Source organism: Sinohyriopsis cumingii, chromosome 4 (assembly GCF_028554795.1).
Source record: "Sinohyriopsis cumingii isolate HCF-2022 chromosome 4, ASM2855479v2, whole genome shotgun sequence".
Lineage (NCBI taxonomy): Eukaryota > Metazoa > Mollusca > Bivalvia > Unionida > Unionidae > Sinohyriopsis > Sinohyriopsis cumingii.
This window is the reverse complement of record NC_142964.1, coordinates 116,382,050-116,396,753: the sequence shown is the minus strand read 5'-3', so window position 1 is coordinate 116,396,753 and position 14,704 is coordinate 116,382,050. Positions and strand designations below refer to the sequence as shown.

Sequence of the window (14,704 nt, the reverse complement as noted above, 5' to 3'; positions counted from 1 at the left end):
ATATATATATATAATATATATATATATATATATATATATATATATATATATATAAAATCATATTAATTTAGGTAATAGATTATTGTTTGCTAGCCATTCTAATTCTCACTGACCTTAGAACGACCTGGAATTTCGATTGAATCCAAAATAATAATAAACTGTTGATTTCGGCATTTAAGATAGCTGCCACTGGCTATAGCGCAACTGGGATTAGAGCGCATGCGTGCTATAGTGAACTTATACACATAATATGTAGAACGACCCTCTGCTTATTGCATATAGGTATTTCATGTTAAAATAGATATTTTCGAAACAGTGTATTTAAAATGCAAAAATGCAACGGGGTGAAAAGTAAGGGCGAGATGAGTACCAAGAATAGCAAACAGGTAAAACTGCTAGAAACCAATGTTCAGTTAGTAAGGTGACTTTAAGACATATCTATTACCGGTTAAGATGAACAGTGACACATGCTGAATGAAGAGTGATACCAATAATGTGACGCTAAGAACTCTTGTCGTTGCCGAAACCTTGTCGCGTTTTCCTCGTAGTGTAACTGGTCGCTTTGTAGAGTCAATATTAAACTACTATTTGACATTTACGAAACCAGTTGACTAAACTGATATACTTGATAAGATATTATTAATGGTATTTTATTGCAAATTTTACTTTCTAAAATTTCACGAAACCTCTAAAACTTATGACTTGATTAAATCAAGAATGGCCATACTGAAATTATAACAATCAATAATCGAAAACTTTGTGTAATTTCGATGATTTTTGAGTCAATCTATGAAACTTTTAGTTAGGTTTTAGCACCCACATTTACACAATAGACATATACTTAAATTAATAAATGTTGTTTATATAGATATTTGATGATATTGGCCCAGATTTCACTCAACTGCAAGTAAATATAAATATGTCACCAGACTTAACAAGCTCAGAAACACTTTGATCAGTTAAAGGCAGACATGATATACCTGTAGCAGATGTTAGACTACGTGGCTTAGTTGATTAATATGTAAGTGAAAAAATATTAGCAATGGGATTTGCAGTAAAATGGGATTGATGACAAAATGTTGTGCTCATTAAATCTATAAAAAGACCCTTATTTAGATCATACACAATTCACTTATTCCTACTGCACAACTTTAATTTATTAAACAGTGCATATAAATTTGGATATAAATTTCCTTTCTTGTGTAAATGGATTGAACATCATTATACTGTTTTACAAAATTCACATGAAAATGATTGTTGATTCTTCCATCATATATGTTCATTTACTCTACTTTAAAACAATTTTAAATTGTTGATTTGACACAATCTGTACATCTCTCGTATTTTAATTTCATTTTCTCTATTGCATTTGTAACAGTTTGCAATCAAATACTGACTGTACCAAATATATGTGAATAGATCTCTGTGGTTAATCAAACATAAAATACACAAAAGGCAATATTAATGATTGTCATCACTATTAAATTTTTTTATTCCGTAAAACAACTATGAAAGTACATCACGGTGAATCTTTTCAATAATGAGAAAGAAATAAAAAGAAACATGTAGCAAACGTAGATGGCAGTTATGCATACCTTATGCGCCAAGAATGCAAAAGCCGAGGTCACTTATAGATCCAGACCATCCACAAAGCATACATTTACCAGGTTGACTTTCAAGATAAATGCATTTAAATTGAATCAAAATAAATAAGATTATAACATGAGCACACATATTTTAGGAAACACGGACTAACAATGAGCAAATTGTATCTACAGCATCAAATTTCAACCTGAGATTGGAAACGGTTGTAATAATTACAAGGGTGATAATCAGGTTTCAGTATCTAGATATGAACCATCCATTTATCTTTGGCACAAAAGTGGTTCCGTGAAGATGAACACGGAACCAGATAAACGTTATCTATAATTTAAAGGAATCTTTCCTAAAAAAAATTAGATAAATGCCTTTACGTTTAGTTTAATTTTCATCGAATAAAACCAGAGATATAGTTCTTTTGAAACGTATCCTGAGTTGGATGTGTAACTTGTTCAGCCATTTGGATGCGAATGCAATTTGTACACAAAAGGAGAGCTATTTTGGGATTCATCCAAAATCTTTCTGAAATAAACATGCATACCGCTGTGAATAAAATATACTTTTTTTTATTTAAAAATGGTCCTTATAGTAGTAAAAGATAAATGTTGACAGTCATAAGTGTTGATTGAAGTAATTTATTTAGTAGCAGTGGTCATATTGTTGAGAGAAACATATAATGCGTAAAATAAATACATGTAAAGATGCCTCATGAAAAGTGTTTTCAAAATCGTGCAGAGCTTTGAAGAAGTCACATAAATGTTCTTTTTTTTCTTTTCTAGTAAAAGTGGTCAGTTGGTTTTTTTTTAAAAACGAATTAGACGAAATGGTTTTATACTTCTTGTAACAAGTACCATATCTGATAGCAGAGCAGCATTAATTGCATAAATGTGAGAGAATATCATGTCGCAATAAGGCATTGAAATTGTTTAATATCCTGTCATATCATGTTGTTCAAATTTATAAAAATAGCAAATGTTGACGGACATATGAAGCACCATGGAGGCAAGGCCATAACATAAGATTAACTGGTTTACGGTCTGATGTGCTTAAACATTGAAACCATAATGCCTGAAAGGCTTTTTTTGTGTTAAATTTTGCCAGTTCTATGCAGTGGTTTTTGAGGAATCGTATCAAAGAATTTCAGTTTTCATTAACGGTAACCATTTTTTTAAATGGCAAATATGCATAATTTTTACAACACTTAAAGCTATCGGTGTGAGAGAACGTTCTTTTAAATATAGTCATAGTCTGTTAAGTGGTACTTTAGAAAAAGTCGTTTAAACGACTTTCTGTATATAGTAACAGTGGTCATATTTAAGGTCAGATCGGCATCACTTGCTAAATCAACTCATGCCATATTGTTTTCTGCCAAATTTCGTCAAATTCTGTTTAATTTGCATTTGAGAAGACGTCGTTTAAAAAATGTTCTGCTTTTAGTAACATCCATCATATTTAATAGTTGTTTGGCACATTTTGTAAAACAAATTCATTGAAAATTATTACTACTAGAAATAAGAATGTTTTCTGCTCAAATCTGGTCAACTTCTGAAGAATGGTTTGAGAAAAAAGTAGTTTAAGCAGTGTCCTATTTTTAATAAAGGCCGCCATTTGATGACAGATTGATATCTTCCATATCAGTTTGAAAGCCCTTCATAACAGAATGCTCTCTGCCAAATTTAGTTGAAATTGATGTAGGGGGTGGGGTTTTTGAGAAGTTGAAAGTAATAAATGTTGTCAGTCGCACTACGGACGCAGAGCTTCACCATGAGCTCGTTTAGTCAAAAGGGTTAAAAATAGCTATATCCCGACGATAGAAGGACGGATGAAATGACGGACAAATGGACAAATCAAGTGGAGAGCATGATTAAAGAAGACAATATTGTGTCTAGGGAAAATGAAACAAAAGGAAAATATCTGAAAATGTATTTTACAAGACTGCATAAAAATCAGCTTAACTTGCATGCAAGGAGTCAGTTAAGCAACCATAACACGTGATCTAAGTTGCATGCACTGTTCCTTTTATTTCTATATTACTTTTTATAAGAAGTTAATCAGCTGTTATATGATTCGTTCAATTATTTTCGAAGTCCACACAGTTGCGCTGGAAATACCATAAATACTCAGTAAAGACCATGAACTTGTACGGCTCACTTGTCATAGTCGTGTTGGAACATCTGCACTTTAATACATATTTAAAATAATCATAGGATACGCTCGACGTAGTTACACTAACACATAGAGCGTTACATGTCTGTTTGAAACTATCGAGGCATTTTCGATAATACGTATCAAATCCTACACCAGGATAATATGGCAGGGTACCGTTTAGCACATTCTCTAAGAACGTAGCGTTCGGACCAAAGCCATAAGATTTCAAACTGTGCTCAAAAATCAAAGGCTCCGTCCTTGTACAATCTGAAATAGAATTTAAACATTGGAAGAATTAGACCAAATCTATAAATCTACAGGCAAGTTTCTAGTATTGAGCCTTCACAAATAGAAAGCCTATTCTTTATTCTTATACACACGCGAGAACCGGGGTTCAACATTCGTGAACCATATATGCAGAAAGTAAGGAGCCTGCCTCCTAATTTATTTTAATCTCATATTCATTGCGACGAATCCATTACGTATGAGAGAGGTTTTATCTATGCTTAGTTTGAGTTTGACTGCCAGTGAGGTTAGTTATCATATATAACTTTTGAGTTTGACTGCAAATGAGATTAGTTATCATATTTAACTTTTGTTTTGGCATATCACTGGCTTATAATCCAAACAAATGTGGGCTCAATGCAAAAGATGTTAGTTCTTCACACCTTGTTTGACATGGGTATACAAAAATAACCTTTTTAACAATCAAAGCTCATGTCTAACACATGGTACGTACACCATACACCTTTAAGACCGAATAACCTGTCTGTACACCTTTAAGACCGAATAATCTGCCTGTACACCTTTAAGACCGAATAACCTGTCTGTACATGTTTAAGACCGAATAACTTGTATGTACACCTTTAAGACCGAATAACCTGTCTGTACACCTTTAAGACCGAATAACCTGCCTGTACACCTTTAAGACCGAATAACCTGTCTGTACACCTTTAAGACCGAATAACCTGTCTGTACACTTTTAAGACCGAATAACCTGTCTGAAACCTAACTTAGCTCTTAACGTCTCAACTATTCTCTCAAATATTATAAAAGGTGCTGCAAGTCACTTAAAAAGGTTCCCATCTTTTTTCAGCAAAGAGTGAAGAGATAGTGCACAATTATAAGGAATCCGTTTACTTCTTCGTGTACTTAATTATATGCGTTTTCTTTCTTCGTGTCTATCTATTTCAATATATGTCTATACTAGTGAAATCAGTAATGATATCAATAACACATGGACTATTTATGTATTCATTGGGTGAAAATGTACTATATTTACCTCTGCAACCGAAGGAGAGTTGTTCCCAAGAGCCATTTTCTTGACATACAAGAACATTTTTCGTTCCATTCAATCCATGTTTATTGTCGTACAAATAGAAAGCCCTTGAACCAGCCAAAGTTTCAACATAGTCAAACTTAGGTTTAAAACCAGTGTACCAGCCGTGAAGATAGTATGGATCATAAATCAAAGTCGCGTGAGTGATATTTGGAGCAGGGCCACAATCTGAAAAATAAACAAAATATATGACATGGATATGAAGTTTAGTTAATGAGAAATTTGAGCTTTTTATTATAAAACTTTCTTTCCTTCCATTGGTTCAGGGGAAGAAACTGTATCATGACTAAATGCATAATGTATAGAAATATAAAATCAAGAAAAACAATTTTCTGGTCACACATGTTTTGTGGTAAATTTCAAAGAAACGTCTCTAGTTAAATATGGTGTTGATTTTATTTTATTTTGTTTTATTTATTTATAAAGGAACCAATTCTTTTGTAGTATATATGTCGATTTAATTATTACCTACATAAACATTCCCAAGTTAAGGAACGTGAATACGTTCATACCATGATGAACGACACGTAGTTAAGCAACGGAGGAAGTGTGATAAATGTTATATTGATAATCTGTAATATTGATAAATATGATACATTCCATTGATAATCTGTACTATTTATAAATGTGATAAACACCATTTATAATCTGTACTATTGATGAATGTGATAAATATCATTTATAATCGGTACCATTGATAAGTCTCATAAATGCCGTTGATGATCTGTATTATAGATAAATGTGATAAATGTCATTGATAATCTGTACTGTACTACTGATAAGTGTGATAAATGCCATTGATGATCTGAACCATTGATACGTGTGATAAATGCCATTGATGATCTAAACCATTAATAAGTGTGATAAATGCCATTGATGATCTTTACTATTGATATATGTGATAAATTAAATGCCATTGATAATATGTACAATTGATAAGTGTGATGAATGGCATTGAAGATATGTACCATTGATACATGTGATAAATGCCACTGATGATCTGTACCATTGAAAAGTGTGTTAGATGCCATTTATGTACCATTAAAAAGTGTGATAAATGCCATTGATGATCTGTACCATTAAAACGTGTGATAAATGCTATTGAACATCTGTACTCTTGATAAGTGTGATAAAGGCATTGATGAAATGTATTATTGATATGTGTGATAAATGCCATTGGTGATATGTACTATTGATAAGTGTGATAAATGCCATTGATGAACTGTACCATTGAAAAGTGTGATAAATGCCATTGATGATCTGTACTATTGATAAGTGGGATAAATGCCATTTATGATATGCACTATTGATAAGTGTGATACATGCCATGGATGATCTGTACTATTAATAAGTGTGATAAGTGCCAATGTTAATAAGTACTATTGAAAAGTGTGATAAATGCCATTGATAATTTGTACTATTGATAAGTGTGATAAATGCCATGGATGATAAATGCCATTGAACTATAAATGTCATTGAAAAAGTGTGATAAATGTTATTGATAATTTGTGCTATTGATAAGTGTGATAAATGCCATTGATGATAAATGCCATTGATAATATGTACTATTGACAAGAGTGATAAATGCCATTGATAATCTGTGCAATTGATAAGTGTGATAAATACCATTGATAATCTGAGCAAATCGATAAGAGTGATAAATGCCATTGATGATCTGTACTATTGATAAGTGTGATAAATACCATTGATTATCTGTGCAATTGATAAGTGTGATAAATGCTATCAATTAGCTATATTATTGTCATCTTATGTCTTCTTTATGATACACACGAGTTTTGAGATAAGGTTTACATCAAACTGGACACTTTTAGTTTAAAAACCTCAAAACGTCTCAATTAAATATTCCTGAAGTTTCAATTTCAACTTCTCCTTGGTAGCGACCATCCCAAAAATTAAATCAATAAGAAAATGTATTGTTCATATTGACAGGTGAGGGAATCACTGTGATTCCACGAAATTTACCATTTAGTACTAACAATGTATCCCAACAAATATGTAGGCTGTAAAGAGGTTTTTAATTAACATCATAGTCTTTCAATGTTATTTCCCTTGATATAACATAGCACACTTTCTTTGGTCATCTGCTTTAACAATGTCAAGGAAACAACAGTGCATGGCTCATAGTATTGGTTCAAACATCTTGTTTAGTTCAAGTGCATACTTATTGACAACATCTAACCCATACTACACTTGACTCTCGTTGCAACGACATTCTTTACAACGGAATGTCGGCTTTCCTGCTTAAAGCTGATGGGAACAAACGTGTTCACTTGTAAACTTGACCTTTATAACTGAGAACTGAACGTCCAACTCCCACAACGCTTTCCCGTAAAGAAACTTGCAAATTGTATTTATATATTGTCCTTTAAAACAACGTTTTCATGCCCTGGGAATTGCTTGATGATAGTATGTCAACAGTTTGCTTGTTGAAATAATATTTATAATTTGGTGGAAAGTATGTGTAAGCTTTAACATCTAATTATGACAGTATTAGATATGGAGTAAACATAAGACAAAGTCGATAACTCCTCTAACTTACTGGGGGTATTCTCTTACAATGCCATGAAATTGGACCAACACTATGCTGTTACAGCAAATGAAACACACACACACACACACACAATAACATATAGGTCTAGAAATATGTTGATTTGTCTATTTTAAACATTACAAAATGTAGCCTGCGATGTTTTTAGCAGACACAAATTTGCAGCTTATCTTATCTGATGACAAAAAAATGAAATCGCTTAAAATACACTAAATTGAACGAACCGTTAATTGAACTATGTACCTACTCATTACACAGCAAACAAGAGAAAACATTTCCCTGCAAATGAGTTTAAGTTAGTCACATGGTTGATCAGTGGCAGTCAGAATAAGTTGTGCATGCAATTATTGTAAAGAGACAGACAACGATGGATACAAATACAGTTTGAAAGTTATATATATATATATATATATATATATATATATAGAGAGAGAGAGAGAGAGAGAGAGAGAGAGAGAGAGCGAGAGAGAGACATACATACACACTACAAACATACATGGACTAAGAAGGGGAATACATATACAGTTTGACAGTGATATATGTTTTCTTTTAACATACACGGACCAAGAAATGGAATACAGATATAGTTTGACAGCGATATATATTCTCTACAAACATACATGGACTAAGTAGGGGAATGTAGATACTATTTGACAGTGATGAGTATATTTTCTACAAACATACATGGGCTAAGAAAGGGAAAACGAAAGAAGGAGATTGTTTGATGCTTTAAAAAAGAACCAAATATGAAAGCCTGAAAAATATAGTTTGATGAAGAATAAGTTTTCACACAAAATATTAAATACTTATTGGAAAAGGTAAACTTGGAGTATATTTTAAGTTACCCATACAGAAAAGCATGTGGAGTGAAACAGTTTAACAGAATGGGTCGATGATTTTACAAAGCTAAAGGAAAAATATAAAAATACTTATCACCCATTAATATACATGATTTCGAAAGAATCAAGCAATAAAAAATATATCAAAAGTATGGATACATCTTTCTACCTGATTCGACGCCTGCTACATTTGTAAACATAAGTTTCGTGCAACAGTAAGAATCTCGTATAACAATGTTTTTATTGGGTCTACCTTCACTCATTGAACGAAGAAGTATTTAAAATCAGGCATGTAACTGTGGGTGATCCGGTAATTTATAGACCAGAAGACTTAAAATGGCCGGATATAGAGGGATATAAAGGGAAAATTGTATGAAGAATAGTTATTTGTATATGTAAGCAAGATGGCGCATACAAATTTAAATATCTTGAAGACCAAAATAAATTAACAGTACAAGGTATCTACTTATGAAATGGAAATCATATGATGAATTACAGCTGAGAACTAGCCGGAAATATTATTCCACGAACACAAGTGATGTCTCAAGGATAAACCTCTCCTACTGAGACGATATATCAATGTGTAGATCATCATTGGAGACAACTGAAGTAGACTGCATAATAATAGAAATAAGGAGCATGAAAAGTTTGACTTTTTGAAACATAACTAGTTTTTATAATGTGACAAATGAAATGTGGAAAAACAATAATAACGCACTAGACAATTAAGACGTTAAGTAATTCATGATATACCAATTTGTACTGATCACGGCAACATAGGGAAAAAGAAAAGCACTTCAAAAATATCATATGCAAACAACAGAAATGACACACATAAAATAGGTAACCACACGACTTCATGGTAGACAATGTCCAAGATGGATAATACATGACATCACGGAAGAAATTAAAAGAGACAACATAACAAAATATGTTTCTGACTTTCACTACATTCCAAAATGCTCAAGAATAATTATAATATGAAAAGTAAAGGATGGTCTGGGAAATTTTGAACATCGTAAAATGTAATGAACACCGACAGATGTTGATTCAATTAGGAAGCATTTAAATGCCTCTAAAATATCAATCAAATGTGGTGTAATATTAATTAAATTATCTAGTTTTCCCTGACAACATTTTAAGCTTGATTATAACCAAAACACAAAACCATGAGTTACAATGTACTGTCACGCAGTTAATCAAACTCAAAATCAGTTATTGCAAGATATTTTTACAGCATCAAGATAAAATATGAACAAGCATACTTTTAACAATGTGTTGATGCATAGACTTTGAAGATTCAGTTTTCACAGCTATCACATAACATTCTTTTGACACCTAGTGACAACTATAATTAAACTGCTAAAATAAATGGTCTAGTGAAGTTGAAATTGTATATGCGAAGCAAAACTGATAGATGAAATATAGAAACGAATACAGAATGAAGAGGTTAAAGTACAGTTAAAGTGTGCGCATGGGTTGCTGGTCCAACTGAGGATGACTCATGACTATTGGGAAGGGTCTTTTGCACCTTCTTTTACAACTCATTCTATACATTATGATATAAGTAAAACACTTGGGTGATTACATGGTTATTTGATACATGAATAGATACTAACATCAAAATTAATTCTGAAGATTTGTATGAAATTTAAAAGCCCTTAAAATTCCGGAACATGCCTAAAGAAATAGAAGCTTACAGTTTCAATTTCCTTTAATAATGTATACTGAATTAAGTATTATGAATGTATCAATTAATGAAGGTAGTAATTACATTAGAAATTTATCTTTTACCTTATAGATATATATGACAGAATCCAAAAAGTGAATCTAATATGGTTCCTGAAACAATCGTTCCATTTTATAATTAAGGTAGAATCATATGCCATTGTGTAGATTAATTTACAAAGTTTAAAAGAACGAAAACCTTTACAATATTAAAACAAAAGGAAGAACAATATTGCTCTCTTTAATGTTGAATTATATTGTCTCGTTTAGTACAATTGTTTTGCAAAGGTTAAAATATAGCAAACATTCATGATATTAAAATTAAAGCAATACAAATATTACTCTATATTAACACCTTGATACACCAAAAGTTCAAATGAAGGGCCATAGAGAATGATACACAATTTAAAACTGACAATTCTTTGTATTGATCTGTTTGTCACTTACAATTGTTTACAGAGGCATACGACATACTTGATGAACAAGAGAAACCTGACATAAGTCTGTAACGTAAGTGTTAAGAAGTTTTACACTAACAATAATTGCATCTGGGGTCCCGAGTGGCCGAGTGGTCTAAAGCGCTCACCGTTACCGATCACTGCCATCTCACCTCTGTATGCGTGGGTTCGAGTCTCAGGTTCGGCTAACGTGGGTACGTGAGAAAGCCTGCGAGTAGCTTCTCGTTGGTCAGAGGTTCTTCCCGGGGTTTTCCAGGTTTTTTCCTTCACCAGTTATACTAGTCGCCATGTATAGCCTTTCTTGTGCTGAAAAATGGCGTTAAACCCTAGAACAACCACAACAACAACAATTGTATCTAGCCTAATTTTATAAGTATATACATAACAAATTACGGAGTAGCTGTCTTAAATGAGCCAACGTTTGAGGATTGAAGTTTGTCATCACATCATGTACATTCCGTAATCTTAATCTAATGTTTGAAACGTAAATGATAAGTAAAAAGAGCTTATTTTAGCGGCATTGCTATTTAGTAACTTTTGAAATTTATTCATGTATTCGTATTGGCAAAATGTCATCCAATATTCTGAATTTGCTATTTGTCGTGAAGTAACAGTTGCGTCTAAATAATAGGATATATCCACAATCAAGAAACTGCAGTACCGACGAAAATGTGATCGCTCCTCAATCCATGAAAAATGATGCATAAGAAAATGAATGAATTAACATTATTTGGATTTAATTTCACCACCAGTGCATGCTTCTTGTCGCAATATGTCTCACGTAGTGTCGCCCAAATGTGTCCATGCTTCTTTGAAATGTTTAATCATTAGTGTTTTTCGCTATCAGTTCTAATGAGTGTTCAGAGAACCCAGCGCTGCAGCTATTTCATTACAATCCTTTGCAACATATCCAATGCTAAGTCTTATCAGAATGAATTCACATTATTTTGATTTACTTTCACCACCAGTGAATGGTCTGTTCCTCTTTGTTTGGATCATTTTATGGCAAGCGTCTTCACGAGCAGACGATTGTCATAACCTAATAAGTTGTGAATGAATAGCGAGGCATGTTTAGGCACTTAAAATTGAAATTGCATTTCTTATCAGCAGCCCCAGCACACTCACAAACTTTCTCTTCCAATATTTTTCTTTCAGAAATATGGCATGTATTTATTGAATTAATTTCGTTTTCAACCGTCTCTGTGAATATAATAGGTTTTGCATTTTGTTCAGATGATGTCGTAGCTGGCCATTTTCAGATTCTACACAACATTTAATGACGTCATTACCTCTGTAATGGACTTGTGAATTGTGAATTGTCTTCAGGTGCAATAAAAACCCTAATGGAATGTGTTCGTATATCTCCATAGTCCATAATATGTCTGATCGGTGTACAGGATGTACGAAACAAATCTAATATTTTATCTATGGAAAGATGAGTTTCACGAAAAGCAATAAATAACATAGGGAACTTTTACCTGATACGGATAATTTATTTTCAAATTTTACAACATAATCTTTTTAGGTATGGTATCAATAGAGTTATCAACAACACAAAATTCAGTATATTATTTTTAACTAATTAGTTCTTGTGTATTGGACGAATTCAAATATTTCTTTATCTCTAAATCTGTTAACGATAATTATGTTTAAATGGCGTGAGACCATACTTTTTCAGTTGAATTCTAATGGGGTTGTAAGCTTTTCTGACTTGTTTTGAAACCTGTTGATCTACCATAGAATCTTCATTTTAATTTATTTAACTATCAATATTTCAATATATTTCACTCAGAGTTATTGAAGTGTTTGAGACAGTATGTATGTAACTTTTGTTATCATTTATTTGCACACAAAAAAAACTATCATTGTCTTACGTTTCTGTCTCTTCGGGTAGTTATATTGGAACTTCAGCACTTAAGACATTCAGAAGGAAAAAAGTCTCCAGCAGAAATTATTTTTGTACGCTCCGCGAACGGACTTTATAGTTCCTTTCGTGGCGTATGTTATAGACTGTGTCAATCTTACTGTATGTTATCCTTACCGTAATATGTTTGTTTTAATTCTCTCTTGCATTTTCGTTTTATATAATGTTTCACTTTTACCGGAGATTGATACCGCTCCGGTAGCCTAGTGGTTAGAGCGTCCGCCTCACATGCGGGAGGTCATGGGTTGAAACCCCGGCCAAGTCATACCAAAGACCAAATGGTACTAACAGCTGACTCGCTTGGCGCTCAGCATAAAGAGGTCAGTGTTAGGACTAGTCAGCCTGGTGTCAGGATAACGTGACTGGGTGGGACATCATGCTACATGTCTGTGGCATGATGCCCCAGTGCTAGACATCACTGTAAACTGTCACACTGCAGACATCGTAGCAATATGACGGAAATATTGTTAAAGTTACGTTACAATTCCAAATCAGACACACTCACACATATATTGGAGATTGCATCTTGCTGTCTCATTTGCTAGAAGTACAAGAATTTTTTGTTCCCCTTACGTTTTGGCATGTCTTGTTTTAAACACTATTTAAGCTTTCTTTTCAAATGCGGGGTAAATCTACGCGTTCTCATTTATTTTTTAGTGTCCGACTTTATATAATGAAGTGGTTTTCAATTATAGAGAACATTTTCCGCGACGAAACTTGGTACTGCATAAATTCTCGGTTTTAAAGACTAAGTTTACTCATTTGAGATACAGAACATGCTTAATAACACCTTTAAATTCCCTATAGACTAAAATATTAACGAACAATAGTAGGTGTTGTGCTTCGTGTTGTCTTCGGCTATGTTCCCCCATAGCATTCCGCGGATGGACTCTTGTCGAGTTAGTTTCTGTCTATCCAATTGTTTATTTTGAAGTATACCTGCACATTAACAACTCCGTTTATTATTAGAAGAATTATTTCATGATAATGAGAGTAAAGACTGTGATATAGTAACTTATTGAATACGGTACTGAAATTATTTTCTCAGTGTGGTCATTATTTTGCATTTTGTTTACTATGCATCGGCAAATTCTCTAAAAAAGTAAGTTGTAAAGCCATAGGAGAGTACTATTGGTCCTTGCATTATAAAGTTTTACGTCAATAGCATAATTAACTTAAGAAAGTTTACGACGCAACGCACAGCTAATATGATCATTGATACAATTACGTGTGATTTATTGATTCTTGTTCGCTGTTTTTGAGCGTATTTGCGCTCCACTCAATACACACTCAAAACATAGGCCAGTGATGCAGGTACTCATATATATATATATATATATATATATATATATATATATATATATATATATATATATATATATAGAGAGAGAGAGAGAGAGAGAGAGAGAGAAAGAGAAAGAGAGGGGTCATTATGAACTATTACTTACCTTTCTTACAGACGAAATTATAGTACCAGCCATTATCAGTGCAGTTCAACTTAAACACAGGGTCGTAGGCATAGTTTGTCGGGACGATAACAGTGTCGTTTGTACAATTCATATCCCTCACCGGATCAGATTGTAGAGTACCAGCTTCCAATGGAGTTATTATGACATTCTCAATATTAGGTTTACCACAATCTATAATAATAATAATAATAATAATAATAATAATAATAATGATAATAGTAATAACTACTACCAATACAATTATTCGTTGATGTGATGTAGAATTAGCAATCATGCATTACACCCATCGTAAAAGATGCTTGCATCAATTTGAGATACATTTCACCTTTAACAGTAGAAATAAATTATAGGATAATAATTTACAAAAAGAGGTCATCCAAAAATTGTGATTTATAAACAACTGACACGCCTAAAGAAGCTCTGAAATTGTAGCAGATTACATTTTTCATGTTTTTTGTATAACAATTCATATAGATTTCATGTTTCTTGTATTCCGTTTCATGTTTCTTGTATAACAATACATGTACATTTCATGTTTCTTGTATAACAACAATACATGTCCATTTCATGTTTCTTGTATAACAATACATGTCCATTTCATGTTTCTTGTATAACAATACATGTACATTAA

The 14,704-nt window shown here is 32.7% G+C and overlaps 1 protein-coding gene across 1 annotated transcript; it reads right to left on the bottom strand.

The window, feature by feature from the left end:
• Positions 1 to 1,601: 1,601 nt before the first annotated feature.
• LOC149801944 (uncharacterized) lies at positions 1,602 to 14,233 on the bottom strand. Its single transcript, XM_089954368.1, has 3 exons — positions 14,053 to 14,233; positions 5,030 to 5,254; positions 1,602 to 4,014 (listed from the first exon to the last, which is right to left on the bottom strand). Exons 1-3 carry the CDS (start codon positions 14,162 to 14,164, stop codon positions 3,671 to 3,673), a joined length of 681 nt encoding a protein of 226 aa, XP_089810494.1. The 5' UTR covers positions 14,165 to 14,233; the 3' UTR covers positions 1,602 to 3,670.
• Positions 14,234 to 14,704: the final 471 nt, after the last annotated feature.